Source organism: Odocoileus virginianus, chromosome 23 (genome assembly GCF_023699985.2).
Source record: "Odocoileus virginianus isolate 20LAN1187 ecotype Illinois chromosome 23, Ovbor_1.2, whole genome shotgun sequence".
Taxonomy (NCBI): Eukaryota; Metazoa; Chordata; class Mammalia; order Artiodactyla; family Cervidae; genus Odocoileus; species Odocoileus virginianus.
This window is the reverse complement of record NC_069696.1, coordinates 45,125,692-45,149,904: the sequence shown is the minus strand read 5'-3', so window position 1 is coordinate 45,149,904 and position 24,213 is coordinate 45,125,692. Positions and strand designations below refer to the sequence as shown.

Below are 24,213 nucleotides of genomic sequence, written 5' to 3'. Positions count from 1 at the left end.
GGTCGCAAAGAGTCAGACATGACTGAGCCACTAACACTTTACACTTACATGCTCTTTTTTGGGGGAGGGCACTTACTAGTTATTGATACCCTTAAAAATAGCAATTTGCTAAAAATATCTCAAATCTTCCTAAAAATGGGCAGTCATGTGAGAGAATGAATCATTTGAGCTTATATGCTATTTGTCTTCTGGGAAAAAGAGAAATCTTTAAATTTACCTGCTTTTCAGGTCACAGTTTCTCCTTGAGGAAAGAATAATGCGAATGTTTAAATAGTACGATCTTGATCTTATTAAGCGTATTTGGGAATAAGGGAATAAGGAAAAGTTACGTGACTGGAAGGTTATAAAGGACCATTTTTAGTGTAGTGGAGAAGCTGTATTTGACCTGATAAGTAATATGGTTGGAGCTCTTTGTTAGTGGTTACCAGGAGAAAAAGGAGACATGGATGGAGTTTCAGATTTCAAGTCAGGAATCATCTGCATAGAGATTTCTGAACCTTTCAGGATCAAACTCCTCTGACCTCATCTATCAACCATTCATGTAACAAATGTAATTATGCTTGTATTTTATGTGTCTCAGGCACTGTGCTAGGTGCTGAGATGAGAAAAACAGACATTTCTTGCTCTCATAGTAATTGTACTCTGGCGGGAGAAACAGCTGTTACGCAGTTAACCACACTAATAAATGTAAATTCCTGATGTCTGGTGATGGTGAGCTGAGCACAGAAAACATCAGAGACTGGCAGATTTACCCACTATTAAGATGGGTAATAATCTTCTAAGAACTACTACAACTGAGGAGATCACGAAAAAGCAGTGTTTTAAGCTGCAAGAAAAGTTCTGAGAAAGCACCCATTTCCATAACTGGGTGATGAAGACTGTTAACATGGGCACACATATGCTAAAATAATTGGTAATATTTGAAGGTGGTGGGGATGGAAATTAATGCAAGGCTTTCATCTGAGGGTCAGAATTAATCTTGTTTTGACTTTAATTTCAGCTTAAATCCTACTTTTTCAATGTTTTCTAAGTCTAGATCAGGGCCTTTTAATCCATTCTCAAAACACCTGCACTTCTCATTTTACAGGTTATTGCAGTTGCGATTTCCTAGTTTATTTAACATATATTATACTTGTCTTAAAATGCCTGTCACTCCCACTAGAATACACTTGATGATGACAAGGGCAATGTCTAGCATGAGAGCAGGTGCGTTGTCTTGCACATAAGAGGTGCTTAAAATATTTATGGGTAAATGATTGAATGTTTACTATCTTCCTTTAGGAAAGGTCAAAGAGCACCGTGTTTTTTACTTTAGTATCAGTTCATTCATGTGCATTGGTGATAATCTCCCGAGTGTGGTTTATGACATAAAACCTAGCGTGTCAGCAAATCTGGTTTATGATTCTCACTATAGATCTTAGTCATATTATTATGTGACTATATTTTCTGTTTTTAAATTTCTTTGTGTCATAAAAATATTTTAAGAGGAGCTTTTAGAAAGTTTTATAAACTTTGGCAATAAAAACTTCATTTAAGTATTTCAGGTCCAAAATGAATTAGACTTTATAAATGGATTATTTTATTTAGTACTACTGATTTGAAATTAAGTTTTATATTTAATTGTTCCAATTTTAATTTTATAGGTCAATTTCACCTACCAGTTTTTGAAAAAGAAGTTCTATATATTTAGCCAATTTATGTATGATGAACATATCAAATCCAGATTGATTAAAGATATTCGGTTTTTCAGGGAAATCAAGGACCAGAATGATCATAAGGTATTGTTACATATTCTTCTGAAAAGGTAGTTTGATTCAACTGTTGAATATATTGGCATCCCTTACATTGCTGCGCTTTACTTCATTGTGCTTCGCAGGTACTGTATTTTTTAACAAATGGAAGGTTTGTGGCAAACCTGCATTTTCAGATGCTGCTTATCTTTTTTTAGCAGCAAAGTATTTTTAAATTAAGGCATGTACATTATTTTTTTGTATGTAATGCTATTGAATACTTAATAGACTACAGTACAGTGAAAACATACTGTTGTATTACACTGGGAAATCAAACAACTAATGTGATTCACTTTATTGCAGTATTTGCCTTGTTCCAGGGTCTTGAACCAAACCTTCAATAACTTCAGTGTTTGCCTATATAGCAAATGTTTATGCTGAAATTCATTATGAGTTACTCTACTAGGGATTTCTTTTTCTTTTTCATATAACTCCCTAGTTTGACTTCCAGTTATCTGTATTTTCTCTTGTAATTTCTTACCCTTTGCATTCTCTGTAAGTGAAAGTATAAGGAAAAAGTAAATGATGAATGTAACTAGATACTACTTTTCTTCATTTTAAAATAATGCAAGAGCAGAAACATTTAAACAATGTATTGTTTAACATTTAAACTAAATGTTCTGCTTCATTTCTGTTTTCTCCCAATTCCATTTTCTGGGGCCAGTTGCTATTAACAGTGTCATGTGACGTCTTCCAGATGTCTGTGTGATAAACATGTATTTGTGCATTACAAATACTGCTTTTTTCCTTAACAAAAATGGGCTGATACTAAGCATACTGTTTTGCAGTGTGCTTATCATGTGTCAGTACCCATAGATCTACCTTGTTCTTTTGCAGAGTTTGATAGTAAAGATGCATGCGGTAAGTCCTTTAACCTCCTACTGAGAAATAGTTATTCAGTAGCTTCTGATTTCTCTGTGCCATAAACAGTGCTACAGATAACATCCTCGCATATTTATTTCTGTGTGTTAGGGACTTTTGAGAGACAGATTCCTTGAAGAGGAAAAGGGCAAAGAATCTGATTATTTAAAATTTTGATACATGTTGCCAAGTACTGTAAAAATACTGCACCAGTTGACAATCCCACCAGTAATTTATAAGAATGCTGTTTTACTTTCGCCCTCTGGACTGAATTTTCCCATAGTGAAGTGAAGAATTATAAGTGTTAACAGTACAGAGGCACGTATAGCCATGTAGGTAGAGAAACCAGCAGGCTTGGATGGATTTTATGTTTGATTTGCCACATCCAGACCTGTTTTTATTACTCTTCTTAAGCATCACCTAGTTCTAGCCCTCTTATATATTAGTTGTTCATTCTTTTCAGTGTCAGAGCGGCAAAATAATTAATAAAATTACAGATTAGTTATCAGGAAATTACATTAACTCATTTTTATTGAATCAGAAATTAATGTTCAGAGAAATGGTGCTGTTGTTGTATAAGAATTGTTTCCATTTGTTACTCGTATAAAATGAATGATTTAAAAATTTTTTTAATTGACTAAGACTTGAAAAACCATTTTTTATCGGTGACAGCAGCTAGAAATTTTAGTTCAGCTGATGTGTGTTATTTGGGAAGGAGTGTGTTTTTATGTAAGCCCCTAATACCTTTCAGCCCATGGAAACTTATCACAAATCTCTGAACAGATGTTTCTAGGAAGAATTGATTTCTTTTATCTGATAGAGCAGTTGGAAGACCAATGTTGGTAATGGGAAACCTGTTTGGTGGCGTTCATAATTATTCCCTTTAATATAAAAATATTTAATTTATATTGACCTTGAATATTGGTAGTTTTCATGCTGTATGTGAATTCTTTGTCATTAAATTCAGTAATTGTTTTTTTGAACATAATGGAAGTGCAAAATTAGAACAGTGATATTGGTATGATTGATTTGGTGGGTATTTTGTGTTTTAGGGTCTTTATTAATAATGGCAGTTTTCAAATTTTCTCTGTAGTATCCTTTTGAAAGAGCAGAAAAATTCAATCGAGGCATCAGAAAACTTGGAATAACCCCGGAGGGACAAAGCTACCTTGATCAGTTCAGGCAGCTCATCAGCCAAATTGGTAAGTTATTGTAAACATGTTGAAAAGTAAAGTACAAATGCCAAGAATCTGTCTGATATATTGTAAATATCTCATAGGAATAAACTTAATATATGTGTGCCTAAGCTTAGTTTTATTCCACTAGTAATTTCCTTTCCTTACCCAAAGTTTTTCAAGTATGATTAGATGGTTGGTGCACAAATAATTGATAGATAAATAAAATATTTATAGATAAAATAGTATAAATAAATATTTTGTGGATAAGTAAAACCTCTTCAATTAAATTAAAAATGTAACTAACTCATCTCAAAGGCCATACTCAGTAAATAGTCAGCTGGTAATTATTGGGTGCCTATTCTTTTCAAGGTCCTAGTTCAAACTTTTAAAAGAGGTTCCCTTAAGTTAAGGCTAGATGCAAAGATGTGCAGTGTTTATGTGAAAAGTTATCCAATAATATTTAATATTTAATTATTAATATTAATATTTATGATTAATATTTAAAATATTAAATATTTAATAATATGCTTTGTCATTTTATATTTATATATAATTTCTTGAGTTATCCTTCTGCCTTACAAGTAGAACTTGTTTTTTGAAATGTGTAACACTATTTAAAAGGAAGAACTTTGCTTAAAAATAATCCATTCACTTAAAAATAATCCAAGATTAAAAAAACTGTATTCTTGTTTGAGCTTTTCATATGCATTCCCTTTATTAATGTCCTCACGGTAACCCTTGAGATAGGCATGTAATCATCTTTTTAAAGATGAAAAAAGAGAAACTCAGAAATAAGTGGTGTTGCTGGGATTTTAACCAGGGTTTTTCGGCTCCAAGTCCAAAGATGTTTCGTTTTCTTCACGGTTGCAGACTGCAAGCAGTTCAGTCAATTCTTATTGACTCTGAAACTGAAACTGTTAGTTGCTCAGTCGTGTCTGACTCTTTGTGACCCCATGGACGGTAGCCCACCAGTATCCTCTGTCCCTGGGACTCTCCAGACAAGAATACTGGAGTGGGTTGCCATTTTCTTCTCCGGGGGCTCTTCCTGACCCAGGACTCAAACCTGGGCTGTAGGCATTGCAGGCAGTCTCTTTACCGCCGACCCGCTGGGGCCCGTTAGTGACTCTGGTTTGGTAAAGTTTGGCCTCCTGAGGTTCACTGATTCATTCATCAAACATTTATAGAGGCTTTGTTACACCAAATATTTTCCCCAATGCTGAGAATACAAATAGCCTTTGTTCTCAAGAGGCTTTAAGTTTACCAGTGAGAAAGGTATGATAAACATTTAGTTAGAGAATAAAGTCAGCACTAGCTAAATTGTATAGATTAATTGGTTTACACATTAAAACTTTCTATTTTGTATTAGTACAAGAACTTAGAGAATTTTACCTTTGTAAATTTTTAATTTTAAGCAATTTAATAGTGAGGTACTAATAGTGAGGTATTGTTTTTTCATAGTGATATTTAATGTCATATTGGATTGTAAATTTATGGAGCAATAGTTTTTAACCCTTTTTGAGAATCTGATGAAAATACTGAATTGATTTTCCTCAGAATAATGCCCCATGCATGTTCACATATAATTTTGCATAAGATATACCAGAGGTCAGATGCCCAAAGCGAGAGTCCATGGTACTCAAATTAAGAGCTGTTTCTTCAGAGCAGTGTTGCTTAAAACTTTAAAATCCACACACCAATAAGGTTTTCCCCTTGTGAATACTGCTTGTGGTAGTACTTATTTCATGTTTTTATATTTTCTAAAAGTACAGTTTTGTACTATGAAATAATCATTAATTCATGAGCTTAGGACGCTAGTCATTTTTCCCCAACATACATCAAAATACACATTTTCCCCCAGTACACAAAAGATCATGTTATCTCCGCCCCTGGCATGTATTGCACAGTTGGTGAATATTATCCTTTTCAGTTTGTTCTAGTATTTTATTCTTTATTTTTTTCTTAGGAAATATAAGTTCTTTACCTCTGCCTGTAAAAATTGTAATGTGCTTTTGAGCCTGTTAACTCTGCTGAGAAAAGGAGTAAGGAATCTAGAGCTAGGAGCAAAATGAGAAGTCTTTTTGTCTAATAACCTGCCTGCTGAATGAATAATCACCACCATTAACATTTATTGAGCATTCATTATGTGCCAAAGTTATTCTGAGTGCTTTATATGTTCTAACACATGTAAACTCAATGCTAAGAAGTAAGTATTATATTCATTGATTCCACATATTTATTGAGGACAGTACAGTATTTCTAGGTGCTGGTAATATCTATGACAGTAAACCCAGTATTTAACCCTTTGTAGCTTAATTTAACAAATGAAGAGACTAAGATACAAAGTTTATAACTTAACCTAGGTTTTGTAGCCAAAAAGCAGAGTTCAGATTTGAACCCAGTAGTCTAGCTTCACAGATTTACTCTTTACTGCTGCTCCCTATCTGCTTCTCACTAGCATATTTTGATCAGCCAGTTTGGAGGAAAACAGTTTGACAATTTGAAGGAAAACAATCAAACTAGATACCTCATTTTTCTAAGATGCATGTTAAAGAAGCATTTAAACATCATTTCTTATATTGGGATAAGCGTTGGATTCAGTGATACCTAATTGAAGGTTTTTAAAGATATCAGATGAGATAATGTCTGTTAAGTGCATAATTATATTATTATAATATATGAAGTGTTGACTGCTTCTTAACTTTTTGTCTGTTCTTACTCACAAGTATTTCCATTTCATTTGAGTAGGAAATGTTGGCTTTAGGGGTAGAGCAGTGAAGAAAACAAAAGGTATATCATAGATCTTACATTCTAGTCGGGGCAGATACAGACAACAAGATATGTATCAGCAATAGGTGCTGAGTAAGGTGACATATCATTAAACGCTTAATGATTTTAAATGATATTGAGGAAATGATATAGTTTAATGATATTTAGGGAGAGCTCTAAGTAGGTGATATGAGAGCAGGAACCTAAAAAACACGAAGGAATAAGCCGTGTGTGTGCGTGGCTAAGGAAAGAGTTTACCAGGAAGAGGTGGCGGCAAATGCTGAAGTCCCGAGTCTGCCTAGCAGTTTTGGAAACCAGTCGGGCTGGAATGGAGTTAGAAACAGATCAGGAAACCATTGCATAGTGTAGTATCCTAGGCAAGAACTGCCGGTGGTTTGGAGTACGGTGAGAGCTGTGAAGGTCAGGAAAACTGGTTGAATTCTGGTGACATTTTGAAGATAGAGCCAATGTAATTTGCCATTGATTAAAGTATGAGGGAAAGGAGGGCTTCCCTGGTGGTCAGTGGTAAAGAATCCTCCTGCCAATGCAGGAGATGCAGGTTTGATCCACAGGAAGAATCACCTGGAGAAGGAAATGGCAGCCCACTCCAGTATCCTTGCCTGGGGAATCCCATGGACAGAGGCGCTTGGCGAGCTCCAGCCCATGGGGCCCCAGGGAGTGGGCACTACTACCTAAACTAAACAACGACATTGAGGGTAAGGAGGGCGGCAGAGAGGACTTCCCTGCGTTTGGCCTGAGCCACTGGAAGGATAGACTTGTCAGCTTCTGAGGGAGAAAATATAACTGGGGGGTGAAGACCTTCAGTTGGAGTTCAACTTCTTAAATTAAAAATTCTTCTTAGACATGGAGATGTAGGCATTGGATAAAAAAAAGCCCAGAGGAATAGTCTTAGTTGGAGATACTAGTTTGGGAGGAATCAAATAAGGATTTCTTGATACCACTTGCAGCTGTGTGTGTGTGTATGTGAGAGAGAGAGAGAGAGAGCCATATTATTTAATGTGAGTGAAGAAGCTGTTGGTAACAGTAATTTTTAAATGTTTGATTTTTTAAAATGTGCTCAATTTAATGCATTTATCAATTGAAACACACTTATTTTTAAAATATTTAATATAGATGGTGTAAGTTTATGTACATTTATATTCAAAGAGTTGGACACTAGTGACTGAGCAACAATATTTTAAGTGCACAAATATGTAAGTTTTATTTTTGTGGAACAAAACTGAAGTAAAATACAGCAAAATCTCTTGGTACTTATGAGTTGAAACCTTGTAATTGAATGCTATATATAATTTTATTTCTGATTATTAGAACTTAGAGTTATTTGTATAAACATCTGATTTTTTTGTGTGTATGTGGTTTTTAAGGTAATGCTATGGGCTATGTACGAATGATAAGATCTGGAGGCCTTCATTGTAGCAGCAATGCCATTAGGTATGGATGCAAACATTTTTGCCTTATTTATGCCATGTAGAAATTTTACGTCATTTAAATCTGTCTTTATTGTAAGTAATATTGTAGAAGGGGCTTTTTTCTCTTCTTACTGATATATTTTGAGATCAGATATGGAAGAAAACCATTAATCCTACTACTTAAATATTTTTCTCAAATTTTAAGACTATAGCAGACTTGAAAATCTGTATTTTTTGAAGTTAATTTCTTTTATCAGTGCAGTTTGAAATGTTCTATAGATTACGTAATTTTTAAAGATTATAATTTGATGATTATATGTAAATAATTAAAAATGCTGAAGTTGAGTTTTGGAACTCAATTGTTCCAAATATAAGTGGTGATATTAATAATATAACTGAAATGCAAAGTTCTTTCCAAAGATATTGTTGAAAAATTTAGTCTTACAGTACTGCTTTTATGTCTGTCAATTTCATATATTTAACTTGCTTTAATAAATGCCTTCCAAAATTCTTATGTAGATTTGTACCTGATCTTGAAGATATTGTAAATTTTGAAGAACTAGTCAAAGAGGAAGGTCTTGCAGAAGAAACATTAAAAGCAGCAAGGTAATCTAATCTTGGAAAAAAAGTTAAATTTGGATATTTAAAAAATGTATATTCATTTAAACATTAAAGACTAGAGGATAACATATAAACTGATATGTCAGTGTTTTTATTATGCAAATAATGGTCTGTTTATGGAATATAATTTTTTTAAGACTACAGTATTCTGAGATCTTTCCAGTGTCACTAAAAGGGATCTTTTAGACGGTGCCCTCAAATACATGTGACTGTTCAACACTTGACATGTGGTTAGTCTATACTGAAATGTGCTGAAGTATAAAGTTCATAACTAATTTTGAGGCTTTAGTGTTTAAAAGAGAATGCCAAATATCTCATCAACAAAATTGGGACTTCCCTGGTGGCCCAGTGGCTAGGACTTCTCGCTCTCAATGCAGAGGACCTGAGTTCTATCCCTGGTCAGGAAACTAGATCCCACAAGCCCTGCAACTCAGAGTTCTTGTGTTCCAGCTTAAAACTGGATGCAGCCAAATAATTTTTAAAAAGTAGAAATTTAAAAAAAAATCTCATTAACAAAATTCATTTCACCTATCTTAAAAAAATAATTGTATTTACTTACTTATCTTTGGCTGTGCTGGGTCTTTGTTGCTGTTTGTGGTGGGTGAGGGCTGCTCTCTAGTGTGGTGCATGGACTCTCACTGCGGGGGTTTCCCTGTCGCGGCTCCCGGGCTCCGGAGCACAGGCCCAGTAGTTGCAGCACGTGGGCTCAGTTGCTCCACGGCGCGTGGGGTCTTCCCGAATCATACACTAAACCCATGTCTCCTGCCTTGACAAGTGGCTTCTTTGCCACTGAGCCACCAGAGAAGCCCCTTACCTATTTCTTTCTACTCTTTTTTAATATTCCTCTTTGCCAGCATGGCTCTAGAATACTGGTCCGTCCTTTTATGTAACCTGGAGCAGTAGTTTCCAGTACAGTGGCCACTACCAATTGTAGCTGTTGAACACTGGAAATAGGGCTAAGGGACTAAGGAACTGAAATCAAATCTTTATTTCATTTAAATTTAAATAGCTAATGACAATCCTATTGAACAGTGCAGATGTATAGACTTTTAACTAGTGATTTTGGAACACACTTTAAAACTTGAAAAGGCATGCAGAATTGTTAAGCAAGTATTTAGAAAATGGGGTTTTCTTACTAATAACTGTAACAGTTATTGAGTCAGGCATGAAGGGGCACCCTTGGACAAAGTGGAAACAATTTGAATATCAAAAAGAATAATGGTAGAAATTGATTATAATACTGAATTTAAGAAGAATCTGTGATGATACAGTGATAATAAAAGTTGGAGAGACAGAGGGAAAGTTCCTTTTTACAGTGCTTGCCAGCTAGTAAATATGAAAGGGATGAGAAAATTTAGGGAAAAAACCAGTTTTGCAACTACCACTGTAGTACTTGACATCAGACAAAAATCATCAATGAATTCTCAAACATTTTTGGAGAACAGAATATTCAGTGTGAAAACATTGTCTCACAAATTGCTTATTAATCATAAAGGGGAAAAAAACCACCTTCCCAATGGAGAGACTGATGTATCCTCCTTACATGCTGACATAGGGCCCCCTGATGCAGTGTGATGGCAAGTACCTGTGTTGTGTTCTTGCCTTAATGTTTACTTGTCAAGTGAAGCAAAGTTTATGGCAGGTGATGTCAGGGAGTTAGGAGGTTATGATAATAAATTGATTCTCTAAATGGACATTAATGTCTTCTGCCACAGGTATCATAGTTGAAGATAAATGGAAGGGCAGTGGTTAAAATGGTTAATAGATGCCTGCTTTCCGGAGGTAGGGGTTGGATAGTTGGACATAGTTGGGTCACATGCATCTCAAAGGAGAGATTTCTACCATTTATTGGTGGAGGAATAGTAATTTGAAAGTGATAATGGCCATACATAAGGATGTAGAAGCAGCAGCTAATGTTTCTGAAGGTTGACTCAGTGAATGAGTGAAAGTCGCTCAGTCATGTCTGACTCTTTACAACCTCACGGACTATAGAGTCCATGGAATTCTCCAGGCCAGAATACTGAAGTGGGTAGCCTTTCGCTTCTCCAGGGGATCTTCTCAACCCAGGGATCAAACCCAGGTCTCCCATGTTGCAGACAGATTCTTTACTGGCTGAGCCACAAGGGAAGGCCAAGAATACTGGAGTGCATAGCCTGTCCCTTCTCCAGGGGATCTTCCTGGCCTAGGAATCGAACCAGGGTCTCCTGCATTGCAGGCTGATTCTTTACCAACTGAGCTATGAGGGAAGCCTGAAGTTTGAGTGAGAAACTAGATTCTTGAAAAGGAGATCGGTTACAGTTGAAGTCAGGAAGTGTAGAAATGTTAGTGAAGAAAGTTAAGATGAAAAGGAATTTATTTACGATGAAATGGACTTCTGCAGGGTTCATTTTGAGAAGAAATACAAAACTAAAATTTCAAGAGGCACTACATATTCTGTTTTAGGGACTAAGTTAATTAAACAATGATAAGCTTCTGTCCATTAAAAAAAAAGTTCATCCTGTACTCCAAGGAAGTTTAGAGATGTCTTATAGTAATTCATATTTTTGAGTGCTCTCATCTAAACTAATGAGAGATAGATTTTAAAAGCTTCCTCTTTATTTGAGAAAGGAACCAAATAAATACTTTTTTTCTTTTTCTTTTTTTTTGCATTTTAGGCACTTGGATTCAGTCCTCAGTGATCACACACGAAATTCTGCTGAAGGCACAGAATATTTCAAAATGCTTGTGGATGTTTTTGCTCCAGAATTTCGAAGGCCAAAGAATATACATCTCCGAAATTTCTATATCATTGTTCCCCCTCTGGTGAGTATTTTTAATACCCAAAATGAATTTTTTGAAGAGTTAATAAATCGATCCAGTTTTTTTACAGCAAGAAATGCACGCAGAAGCAGACTGTACTGCTGACTTTTTGGTTGTAGATAAAACTAAATGTGGTCTCAGTGAATGTGGCCTAGAATTTTCACTTACTGGCTATGCAGAATGAGACTTCTTTATAACTAAGATAGATTCTCATTAGTTAATAACTGCCAGAGGAATCCTAGTGTGATTTAAATGACTTGAGTATACTCCATTTTATATATATACCATGTAATCTTTGGACTGAATTATATAGTCATTTTAAGTGATTAATATAGACTGTTAAAATATGAAGTGTTTCTTAAAAGCATGCTATTTAAAGGGACTTCCCAGATGGTGCTAATGGTTAAAAAACCACAGACGGAGCCTGGCAGGCTACAGACCATTGGTTGCAAAGAGTTGGACATGACTGAAGCAACTTAGCATGGCATAGCATATCTCTAGTCAGTAGTAAATGTTAGCATCTAAGCTAAATTTTTTTTTATCATATATAGCGTGTGCTGCTCTAATTCTGTAGTTGACATCTTAAAAATAACCACAATTGCAGTATGAAAACAGTTATTACAGTGAGGAAAATGGAGTTAAGAGATTAGAGAGGTATATATTAGGAAAAAGTTACTCTGCTCTAAAGGTTTCTTTAACAAAGCTCTTAAAAAAAATTGTAAAAGAATAGCTGTAAAGTCTAAATATCACTGAGCAGATGTAACTTCTGATCACATCTAACTTTGATCAAGAGTACTGACTTTTTTCACGTTGCGCCTGAATTAACACATGTATTCTCACCTACTACTGTTAGTTGCTCAGTCGTATTCAGCGCTTTGCAGCCCCATGGACTTTCGCCCGCCAGGCTCCTCTGTCCATGGGATTCTCCAGGCAAGAATACTGGAGTGGGTAACCATTCCTTCCTCCAGGGAATCTCCCTGACCCAGGCATTGAACCGGGGTCTCACACATTGCAGGCAGATTCCTTACAGTCTAAGCCATCAGGGAAACCCGAAAGTGAAAGTGTTAGTCGCTCAGTCATGTCCAACTCTTTGCGGACTGTAGTCTGCCAACTTAGAACCATTATTATGAATTCAAAGTATCTGATGGGTACGGATAACTTTTTTCTTCATGCATTTTCCTTTCTGTTGTTTCTTTTTTAAATACATTTACTGTTAATACTGTCATAATAATTGTTATACCATGTAGCAAAAATGTCCATATTTGTCTGATAAGCATTATCTTTTCATATTCAGATAGTTGTGAGACTGGAGGCAAATCTTAGTTATATTTCAGTAATAATGTAGTTAACTCATGGTGAGTTCTCACCATCTTTCTTTAATTTGAAGCCATAGTAAACAGCAGTGAGGAACCATTTGTGGGTCTGAGGAAGAGTGGAATTTTGCAGGGCAGCTGTCAAAATTCAGTTAGTGATGGAGAAAACAGGTGGGTTAAGAACACTACAAAGAAGAAAAGTATGGGACACTATTGTTTTCCTTGAGTTTTAATCTAATTTCAGAAAAAAGCATGAAATATCTAAGGAAGAAATCTTTAACAAAGATTTTACAAAATGCAGTTCATTGCCAAATAAGTTTTACAGGCAAAAAAAAAAGTGAAACTTGATCATCTTGTTTCCATTGTAAGCTATTGTAGCACTTGTCATACTGTACCATAATTATTGTTAAACAGGCCTGTCTTTATTCTTGTGCTGTGCTATCGTAGCCCCAAGTGGCCACTTAAATTTAAATCCGTTAAAATTTTATAAAAAGTTCAGTTACTCAGTTTTACTAGCCACGTCTCAAGTGCACAGTGGCCAGATGTGGGTGGTGGTTTACTGGATTGGACAGTGTAGATGCCCTGCATTCCTGCCGTTGTCAGGAGTGTTGCCCTGTCGAGTGTTAGATGGTATTCATTTTCTCACTGTGATCATTTCATTGGGCCTCCCTCGTGGCTTAGTGGGTAAAGAGTTTACCTTCAGTGTATTCGAGATAGGAGGAGTGGGTTCAATCCCTGGGTTGGGAAGATCCCCTGGAGAAGGGCATGGCAATCCACTCCTGTATTCTTGCCTGGAGAATCCCATGGACAGTCCAGAGGGTCATAAAGAGTCAGACACGACTAAAGCACCTGAGCACACATAGTAAGTTTAGTAAATCTTTGCTGAATAAATGCTGTGATTAGTTAAGTATTTTATAGGAGCTAAATTTTTAGGATTGCTAAATTCTAAGGATTGCTGTGTTTAAGAGCACTTAAGCTTTTAAGTAAAGCAGACCTACTTTTCTGACTCAACTTAACTTTAGATTGTGGCTTTAGGGAAGTTACTAAACCTCTCAAGCCTTAGTCCCTTCTTCTGTAAAATGCACATGATATTTTAGAATGAATCTTACAGCAAGGCAGTGTGCTTGGGTTAAGTGGTGATTGAGGGAGTGCTGACATTTAAAGGATTTGGAAAAGAGCCATTATGAGATACTTACACATATTGTGACCTCACTAAGAGGCTTTTTATATGAGGCAAGTGTTTGAAATCAAAAAGGCAGGAACTTAGAAGAGATCCTATTTATAATTTTTGAAATGTCTGTTTTAGGAACTAAATTCTGCTGACTCTTTTTAGCACAGTTGTTTCTCTGATATGTTGTTATATTTTTTTAGACCCTCAACTTTGTAGAGCATTCCATTAGTTGCAAGGAGAAATTGAATAAAAAAAATAAAATCGGAGCTGCCTTTACTGATGATGGCTTTGCCATGGGTAAGCTTAATGAAATTCTTTTCCCATGAATTTTGTGTTTACCTTACAATGAATTTTTCGAAATGTTTGCTTGAGAATAGATCTATGTGCTCTTTGTAGATTTGTTTTTCACAAGCTGTGTGTTTACTGTTTACTTTTTAGCTGGGTCATCTGGTTGGTAATATTTGTTTCCCATCATTTGTACTGTTCATGCTCCTTTGGTGTTGCTGATCACTTGGGTTAATTATTTAGGCTTTGTTTTTGTTGTAGGTTTACAGTTTGACCATCTTTTATTTAGTTTCTCTGGTTTCCTTGTAGTTTCCTCACTTGTTGTCTGTTTAGCAGTAGAACCAGTCTTACAGCCCTGTGTTATCATTAAGTGACCTTCTATCTTCATAGCCATATTATTTCTTTTTATCTTCTTGATTGGCTTTTTAAAAAAAATTTCTTTATAGGATCACATCTTTTTAAGGAGGAATTAAGCCATGTTGCTAAACTTTTCATTTGTGCTGTAAAGTGTAATTGGAAAGAGGATTAATTTTAAAACAGTTAATTTTAAGAATTATTGGTAGAGTAAAATACAGTTTCTGTACACATTGTAATTTGATTTTGGTTTTGCTGACGACTCCAGGGGTGGCTTACATTCTGAAGCTTTTGGATCAGTACCAGGAATTTGACTCGCTTCACTGGTTCCAGTCTGTTAGAGAGAAATACCTGAAGGAGATGAGAGCAGTTGCTAAGCAACAGAATGTACAGTCAACTAGTCAGGATGAAAAACTACTACAAACCATGAATCTCACTCAGAAACGACTGGATGTTTATCTGCAGGTAGAGGAGAATAATAGTCAAATCTGGTTTGACTTTTTAATACCCATTACTTCTTGATCACTGAAAAAATGTCAATCATATTGAAACTCCCATTTTAATAGGTGAGATGAATAGTGGTCATAAAGAGTATATTTTTAAATGAATGATACTGGGAAGCCATTTGACTCATATCTTTAAAAATGGATGGATTGCTTAGTTCAGTTTCTGTATTTATGATTTGCACTCACTAGAGCATTTTAGAAAATGAAGAGATATTAAATATGGTAATTTTGATATTTTGCTCAAATAAGTATTTTAAACTTTTATTTCTGATATTTTTATTTACTTAGGAATTTGAATTGCTGTATTTCTCACTGAGCAGTGCAAGAATTTTCTTCAGGGCTGACAAGACTGCGGCTGAAGAAAACCAAGAAAAGAAAGAGAAAGAAGGTTAGTGAGTGGCTTTTATTTGGAAAGACTAGTAAATCTTTCATCAATAATAGATATGAATACCCCGTATCTAGTCCAGATCTACTATTTATACCCCAGATCTACTATTTATCTAGTCAGACTTTTCTTTTTGAAAAAATATGTAAACCTAGAAATGTCCTTTTTTTTTTTTTTTAAGGTAAAGCCTAAGTGGATCATTTGTGAAACTGAAAAGAAATTTAACATGCATTTCATTCTGGAATAACGCTTTATTCAGTTCGTCTTCTCAATTTAAAATTTTACAAAGTTTGGGTTTTTTCTTTTGCCCTTTAACTGTTAGCAGATGAGAAGGAACAGATAAGAGGAGACTAAGTGCCGCTGAGGGCAGGTCTGCTGATGACTAGATGACTGAAGGCCTGGGCAGGTGACTCGGGCCGTGGAACGGTCAGGACTGTTTCAGAGTCAGGGTGATAGCTCCGGTGCTCCTCTATGGCCTTGGAGAGTCAGAGCGGTCCAGCCGTAACCACTGACGGCCACTGAGGAGAGGTTCTGTCCGAGACAGTCTGTGTGGGTGTAAATCCTTCAGTATTTGTATTTAAGGGACCCTCGTGACCGTTCCTCTCAGATTTGAAATTTAGCATTGATTGTTTTCTCTGAAAAATGGTGATTTCCTTTTTTCTGTTATGGAAGTTATGCCACGTAGGCTTCCTCTTCGGAAACTCAAAACTGGGGACAGCAACTTAACAGGTTTCACATTTGCTCTGTTCCCTTTTTTCTTGTATTTATTTCACTAATCAAGAATAAAAGAACTTCATGAACTGTGATACTTTTATTAATCTTACCAGTTAAATTTTTAAAATATATATTTCACACTGAAGAGAGATCATTCATTTCAGTAGACCACTTACATCCATTACCTTATTCCCTATTGATAATGTTACATATAGCAGTATTACTAGCATATGCAGGCATTTTTGGAATCTATACTAAATAAGTATTGATAATTGTGTGCTTGAAAAATGATTTCAGGCTGTTGCCTGGAAGGTAATCAGTATTTATTAAGTGAAAAAATACATATTTATTACTTTGGGGCTCATTTAAAAATAATATTTAGCCAAGTCATCTGGAAGAATCTGAGTCAGTATAATCTAAACTGTGAAGAGTTTAGTAACTGAAGTGTGAGTTCAGTTTAGATTGGAGTCTAAGAGTTTAGATTCAGCAGTTCAGTCACTGCAGGACATAGGCTGTGCTCAGTTCCGTCATGATGCCAGGACCTTGTCTACTGGTGGGCTGGATGTTTAAGGCCTAGAGCATTAAGACAAAATGAACATCGCAGCCTCAGTAGAGCTCCTTGCTCTGGACTGCTGTTCTTGAGGAGCTCTCTGGGGTTTGGGGTTAATGTATTTCACCCGTATATCTGCCTGATGCCTCGGTGGTGGCGCTGCTGTAGGGCTGTTTTAGCTCAAGGTTGCTCAGAGTTGCTAAATATATTAGCTAAATAGTTTTTCTCTGTTAATGAAGTATATGCATATGACATTTTTCACTAAAAGTCAGAAATTCATTTTATTATATTCATAATAAAAAATCACATTTAAAAATAAATCATAAACATAATTGGGAAGGTATTCATTCTGGACAGTTTTATATGTGAATTTGCAGTCATGTTTTTACCAGTAACAGCCCTATGATTTCCTCGCCCAGGTGGGGGAACGTGCAGTGTGAAACCAACCCCACTCCAGACACAGTTCTGATGTCTCAACAGTTCCACACCCCCATTTCAAACTAGTCAGAACATCACATTTGCAGTATTTAGCCTAGAGTTCTAAAACATGAAGGTAGATAAACTATATAATTTGTGATATTAGAGAAATATTTGGTAGATGCAACATTTTGTTCATTTGAAATTTAGCAGTATTGTCCTTGATTTTAGTTTGTGATTTTTTGTTTTTTTTTAAATGAACATAAATATGTCCATTTTCACTCATGCTTTCAGAAGAGACTAAAACAAGCAATGGAGACCTGCCCGACAGCACTGTGTCTGCAGACCCTGTTGTCAAATGATACTGATGGTGTGCGTTGCCCCTGTGAGATCATCAGAATCGTATGTGAAGTGGATGTTATAAGCTAATAACAGAGTGTTTCCTGGGCTGCATCTCTGGGAAACATTTAGATGCTGCATCTCTCTAAGGCAGTGCTCTAAAGTGAAGTCCATTCTCCGTCTAAAAGCTGTACTTTTCGAAGGTTGAGAATGAGATTTTAAAATAAGATTTTTTTCTTGGACTTTAGGCTTGATATGCCTGCTTGGGAAACCGGTGTTTGAAATGAAATGTTAGAGGGGTTTACCCACATTCCTAAACTGCCACCTCAGATCTCTTATAATCTACATGAATGTTTATAATTTGTATTTGCATAGGTCTTTGGTCCGTATTTGTCTCAGTCATTGGAAATTCAGTGCATATACTATGTTCAGCCAGTAAATATGTTTAAACAAAAGGAATTGAGCCTGAAATTCATGAAGCATACATACCAATATTCTTATAAAAGGGATATATGAAGATGGTATTGTTACTAGAGGTGAGGCACTAGTGTATTCTTTATGTACAGTGTGAACTGGTTCATTGTTAATTTCATGTGACTCACAAGAGCTGCTGCTGTCCAGTGAGAAATTTTATAACTCGTTTACATTGCTTTGAGAACTTATTTAACCTCCAACAACTGCTTTAAATTTAAGATTTACTTAATACTCAAGATGGAGGAAAATACAGATAAAGCCATAGATTCCTGCTTGACGCTTTACATTTGGCTGAAGGCATATTTATACCATAGAAAACTGAATGAATTCTTACTTCTACATCCAAACTCAGGTTTCTTCTACATTAGGTTCAGTTGAAGTCTTGGTGATGGTTTGGGCAGATTTTTTTTCTTTAAACCAAGTATAATCTAAGAAATCAGATTTAGCACTGTGCAGGCTTTAAAAAAATTACCACTGTGAGAATGAAGTTCTAAATAACTAAATCATTTACTGATTTAAAAAGTACAGAAAGATTTAGAGTAAATTTAGTTCCGGACAAGCAATTATTAGCTTTATTTTTGTAAAGATTATATCAGTTAATAGTAAAACAGTTAATCATGGCCTATAATATTTTAATATAATGATACCTTTACAGTGAAAACAAAGTTTGAAATTTTACATGTAATACTAATGTTATTTTAGGAAATACTTGATTTTTCCATTGCACTTGCGCATAAAGCATTTCTTTGGGTAAATTTTGGGAGTAATTCTAACATTGTTTGATTTCCAGCTTTTGGAATGGGTGTACAATGCCCTGTCTGTTCTCATTGATCACAGTCAGGGTAGCTTTCCCAGCTCAAAATAAACATTTTCACTGTTAAAATTCAGAAGAAACAGAATAGGTAGGAAATGTTTTTTATTGTGTCAACTTGACTTACAGAATTATGTACAATGGATGGATTAAAGACATTTAATATTTGTAGTTCATACTAACTGTAGAAATGGCCCTGAAGCATGCTGCATAATTAATAATTTATATTTTCATTATCATCAATGTTTATAGTAATGATCTTGCATTTGACTCTCAAATTAGTCACCATTTCATAGCAACAGTATTATTTTTTTTGTTTTTCTTCTTTAACTTCCCTAAAATTATTTCCTTTAATAGAAATTCTAATTAGAAGATAATCAAAGGTTTCTGTCATTTTCCCCACATATGTCAGTTATTTTATCCATACTAGATGGAGGTCACATGCTGACTCCTTGGATACCTATGATTACAAAAAATGTGACAGATCAATATTTTACCTTTAGTTCAAAATAATGTCACTGCAGACTGGATAGGGTATAATAAGTTTACTTATTTGAAATAAAATCTCTGAAAAAGATTAAGCATATTTAAATGCTGTTAGAGTGCAGAGCAACAGGGCTGAGTGTTCTCACACCTAAGTTAATGTACATGTTTAGATGACGGTTTTCCTTGCCAATGTATTAATGTTAACATTTTCATTTTTTTCAGACATACTGCAATTTAAAATTTGTGTAAGCATTTGTTGTAAATTCGCAGAAAACTTAATGTTCAAATTCTCAGGAATTAAGGACTAACCATAACATTGTCAATTCTAATTAGATTTTATAAAAGATGGTAAGTTTGTTATCTCCCTTAAGTGGGGGCTTTCCTCTCCCCCAGTTCTAAGAGAATACAATATGTATAATAGAACATTAATAAATGCAATTTCCAAAATTTACTTCCTTTGGATGTTTGTTCAGAATTGAATGTCTTAAACCAGTAGTTCTTACTCTTTCTGGAGTTCCCTTTAATAGTATGTGGAAATGTCTTTTAAACAAATGCATGCATGTAGGCAAGAAATTTCAAGTATAAAATTGACATTGGCTCCTCTGTGTAGCCCAGGTGAACTTTTTGTCTTCTTTCCTTTTTATATTTTTAATCTTTCTGTTGCTTGCTGTTTTCAAATAAAAGAACCCAAATGAATGTATAATTTTAAATCTTACTCCTGGGGAGGGATCATTAATCTGTGGTGCTGTAGTGCCATTTGCAGTCATGACTTGGACTGGAACAGTATAATAAAGAAGAGCATTCTAAATGCTATGCTGGAAAAAATGTTCTGCTTTTCTCTTCTGAGGTGGTAAATTTGTAAGGTTGTGGGAAAGCTGAGACTATAGCATCACATACATTGTCCCCTTACTTTTTTATGCTGGACTGGCCAAATATAAATGGTGGACTTTAGCCAGTTTTAATAATTTTAGTTCTTTTTCCAGCTTAAGTTGCAGAAGTTTCAGACTGATGGTATTCCTTAAGAGATTTAATGCTACATTTTTTTGTTTGTTTTTAGATGTTAGGACAATTAAAAGTTTAGATTGTCACAGATTTGTTATAAAAAAGGAGTCCAGAATAAGTGGGTCTGTAGCTATTAAGTGAAGTCATAGAAGTGTGCCGTGATGGTGATGACAAATGAGAGTTTAGTTTATACAGGAATTTCTTATAGGAAAGGTTGATTTGGGCAAGTATATGGATATTTTCCTCTATTGTAATAGTTTGGTTCTTCTTTATCACCTAGTTTACCTAATAGCACTGCTTGTTCCCATGAGTGGAGAACATACTCGGGGAAAATAGGTGAAATTTCTCTCTGTGTAGATCTGATGTCATAATTCTGGAGTCACTTTTAAGGTGTACATTCTGTAATGTAAGATCTTTGTGTGTATTGAAACATTTTCTCATAATGCCATCATTAATCATTAATGTGAGGGGCCAAAAAGTTAACACTTCTATACCCAGAATCTCCTGTTTATATAAAGGTGGTAGAATTACAGTAAACATTTCAGAATCTGTACAAAAGGTAATAAGGCATTAAAGATGCACTTTTAAGTTGATGCAATTACTGAATATCAGAATCTTCAGAGATGACTGCATTGGAACATTTGGAGGTTGCTTTGTCTCTGGTTTTCTGTCTGCTAACAGTATAGCAGAAGCATAGATTCTGGAACCAGGAGTGATTTGAATCCTGAGTTGCCGCTTACAAGTTTACTTATCTTCTGTGCTTCATTTCCTCAGGCCTAAAATGGTGTAATAACATTGTTCATAGATTGAGGAGTTAGTTAGTATGTATAAAGCCATTTTATTAGGAAACAGTAACTGCTATAAATACTGTTACTATGGTTGCTCCTATGGGCAGAAATGCACTTGGCATGTAATTATTAGCTGTTGAAAAGTCTGAAGATAAGCAGTCTGTATTTGACTCTCTGTTGGTCTCATAAAATCTTCCTTTTTAAATAGCTCAGTGGAGCGTTGACAGCGTGAGACAGGTCTTGCTCCTCCCTGAAGCTGGTCTGACAGGTGCCAGTGCTGCGAGATGCAGTTTGGTGAGGCTAGCTGCCTAATAAAAGGTCTCATTTTCCTCCTTCCCACCTTTTATTTACATGGCACTTGTGAATTTTTCAGAGGGCTTTCCTATGCATTAATGCACATTTTAGTTGAGAGAAAGGGAGTCACCCACTGTTTCTGAATTTAAAATATTTAAAAATCTGATACCTGCAAAAACATATCAGTATGTATGTACTATTTAGTGCCTGAGAAGAGAATGCCTGTGTAGCCACCAGGTGGGTTATGAGCTTACTACCTCAGACGCCCCCATTATTCCTACAGTAACCCCTTTTCTACTGCAGAGGAAGCCACAGGGCACTGCGTTTTTCTTGAAAGTTACAACTGTCAATATTTTAAAAAATAATACGGTGATGTTTGTGTTATTTTTTAAAGTTAAATGTATTCTCTGTGCTTATATGACTCTAATTCAGTATCACTTTTGAAATTCATCCACATTGATGTATATAGATCTAGTTCATTTAGCTTTATTTCGCTCATCCTGGATTACATGAATAGAGAGATTTAGTCTGTTGATAAGATCTGGGTTATTTCCAAATTTGGGATAGTGTGAATAGCGCTGCTCTAACCGTCACTACTTGTCCCTGGGAACGTGTGTGGAGTGTCCCTGGGCTGTGTCACAAGTGAACCTCCGTGGTGGCAGGGCCAGCTGTGCCTGCAGGTTCATTGGAAGAGAATGCCAGGCTGTCGTCCCATCCCAGAAGTGGGCGAGGTGACTCCCATTCCCTGCCTGGAGCTGGATTTCTGCAGTCTGGTCAGTATCGTATCTGTGTGGTTTTAATTTGCATTTCCTTGATTTTTATATGATTGGACATATTTCTGTTTGAGTCTTCTTTTTCTGTGAAATGTTTTCATGACTTTTTTAAAAATTAGTTTCATCTTTACTGGATACATACGGTAGCTCTGTTTCATCTTTTAAGGAACTTCCAAACTATTTTCCATAGGCTATACATTATTAAAACTTTTTAATTAAAAACATTGATTTTTATTGTTTTATTATGTAGATATTTTATACCCTGAACGGTTCTAAGCAAGAATTCAGGGGGCTGTGGCTCTTGAAGCTTGTCAGAACTTACTGAGCTATGAGCTGCTATGGTTATGCTATGATCTTATGGTGTATAATTTCATACTGTTTTGACCAGCTGACTGTGTTTCTGATGGTGGCGGTTTAATTTTGAGTTACAAACGTTTTATTAATCCATTTTAAAAGCAGCACGTTTAAAAAGTTGGCCTTGATCACGTTATTCCGCTTAACCTCACATAGTACCTACCCTCTGCTGTGATTTCATTGTGTTTTTAATTAACTGTTAAAGCTACAGAAACAACTTTAGTTTTCTTTCATGGATGTTGTAGAAAATAACCACAAAAAGAAACAGAATGATAGTTTTTATTTGCTAGCATTTATTGCTAGATTAATTTATTACAAAGACAGCTGTATTTCTGTTGAACTTGGTTATAATTAAATACACTGTATCAATTAAAGATCATTATGCTTATTTCCTAATGGGCTAGGATGTCTGGAACCTGTGTGTCAGGGAACTTTTCTACCAAGCCCCATGGCCAGCTGTGCTTCAAGTGAGTTTAAAAGTTCATTGGTCCCTTCTTTAAGGAGGGTCTGGCTCAGAAGAAATAGCAGTTGGTAGAGCTGCACACTGTCCATGGTGCTCCACCCCTAAACAGCACCTGAAGGCCCATACACTTCAAATGCTGGCTCATTAAGGTCCACTGTAAAATCAGACATCTTTTGTGGTACTTATCTGCTTGCCTTTTTATTGTGTGATGTTTGAACAATTACCAAAACTAGACCTGCGTTTCTGCTAGTGCTCAGACTTCAAAGCACAGGGCTCGTCACCTGACTGCACAAATTAATGCTGTTAGGTCGAAATGATGAGACAGACTTGATTATAAACAGACCAATTTCAGAATGACAGGCACTTACAGTTTCATTAAAATACAAAAATAGATTATATTAATAGGAAATATTTAGTGTCTATCAAATTATAAATCTAGACTTTTACCATCTTTTTTAAAAGGATACTGGAAACTGAAAAGAGATGACATTGAAATAAAGTGAACAGTGTATTTTTTTCATAGCTTTCATTCTGAGCACTGAACAATGCAATCTAAGAAAAGGACTTACCACAAAGCACCTAAAATAACATTTGTAGATGGGTATGTTGTCAACCATTCCTTACTGTTTCCCTCCCAAGTCTCAGTACCAAGGCATCAAGAGTACATTCCACAAGCGATTGTCAGCATTCTGAAACCAGGTGGTGTGCCTGTATGTATCAGAGAAGTTGAAAACCCTTAAGGAGGTAGCTCTCCTTCCTGGGTGGTCTTCACCCAAAGGCGCAAAGAAGTTATGCTTCAGATTCTGCGCCTCTATTTTCACTTGGACTTCCATCATTGTCATCTGGTTGATCGTTTAATAGTACATATTTTCCATCATTGGTTAGTGGTATGGACAGCATTAACTGAGCCAGTGCTTCTGGATCCTGAAGTTACGAGAGTTTAAGAAGGAGAAAAGAAAACACTTAAAATGCACTTAAAACCCCTTTCGTTTGGCTGTCATTATATTCTGTAATCTAGCCTCATTTCTTCTGACTCTTGTCTTAGGTATGCCTTCTTGCATCTCTTAAAAAAAAAAAAAACCACACCTCAATTGTTATTACTTCTCCCAAAAACTAGGCAAAGGTTCTACCTGTCAGCCAAAATATCATTTACATAGCAAACTCAGAATCATTTTGTGGAAGAGTCCAGAGCGGAATTTCTTTCACAGCCCGGACCGCTGTCTTTAAACTCCTGTTTTTCCTTTTACTCTTATTTCCTTTTACCAAGAAGTGCCAACTATGGCCGTTTG

General features: G+C 35.6%; 2 protein-coding genes across 4 annotated transcripts in view; one reads left to right on the top strand and one right to left on the bottom strand.

The window, feature by feature from the left end:
- WASHC4 (WASH complex subunit 4) overlaps positions 1–19,701 on the top strand; it is a 53,715-nt gene extending 34,014 nt beyond the window's left edge. Inside the window, exons 25-33 of the mRNA XM_070454017.1 lie at positions 1,644–1,778; positions 3,745–3,853; positions 7,981–8,047; positions 8,545–8,631; positions 11,301–11,448; positions 14,130–14,226; positions 14,837–15,033; positions 15,363–15,462; positions 17,435–19,701. Coding sequence (XP_070310118.1) covers positions 1,644–1,778; positions 3,745–3,853; positions 7,981–8,047; positions 8,545–8,631; positions 11,301–11,448; positions 14,130–14,226; positions 14,837–15,033; positions 15,363–15,462; positions 17,435–17,502 — 1,008 coding nt within the window. The 3' untranslated portion in view covers positions 17,503–19,701. The remainder of the gene's footprint in view (positions 1–1,643; positions 1,779–3,744; positions 3,854–7,980; positions 8,048–8,544; positions 8,632–11,300; positions 11,449–14,129; positions 14,227–14,836; positions 15,034–15,362; positions 15,463–17,434) is intronic.
- A 3,033-nt stretch (positions 19,702–22,734) lies between these two features.
- APPL2 (adaptor protein, phosphotyrosine interacting with PH domain and leucine zipper 2) overlaps positions 22,735–24,213 on the bottom strand; it is a 53,270-nt gene continuing 51,791 nt past the window's right edge. For 2 of the 3 annotated variants that reach the window (XR_002314588.2, XM_020897911.2), the window contains exon 21: positions 22,735–23,632. Coding sequence is in view for 2 of the 3 variants with exons in the window: in XM_020897911.2 (XP_020753570.2) it covers positions 23,606–23,632 (27 nt within the window). In the remaining variant the exon portion in view is untranslated. Of the gene's footprint in view, positions 23,849–24,213 lie in introns of all 3 variants that reach the window. The other variant, XM_020897910.2, reaches the window with a different exon arrangement.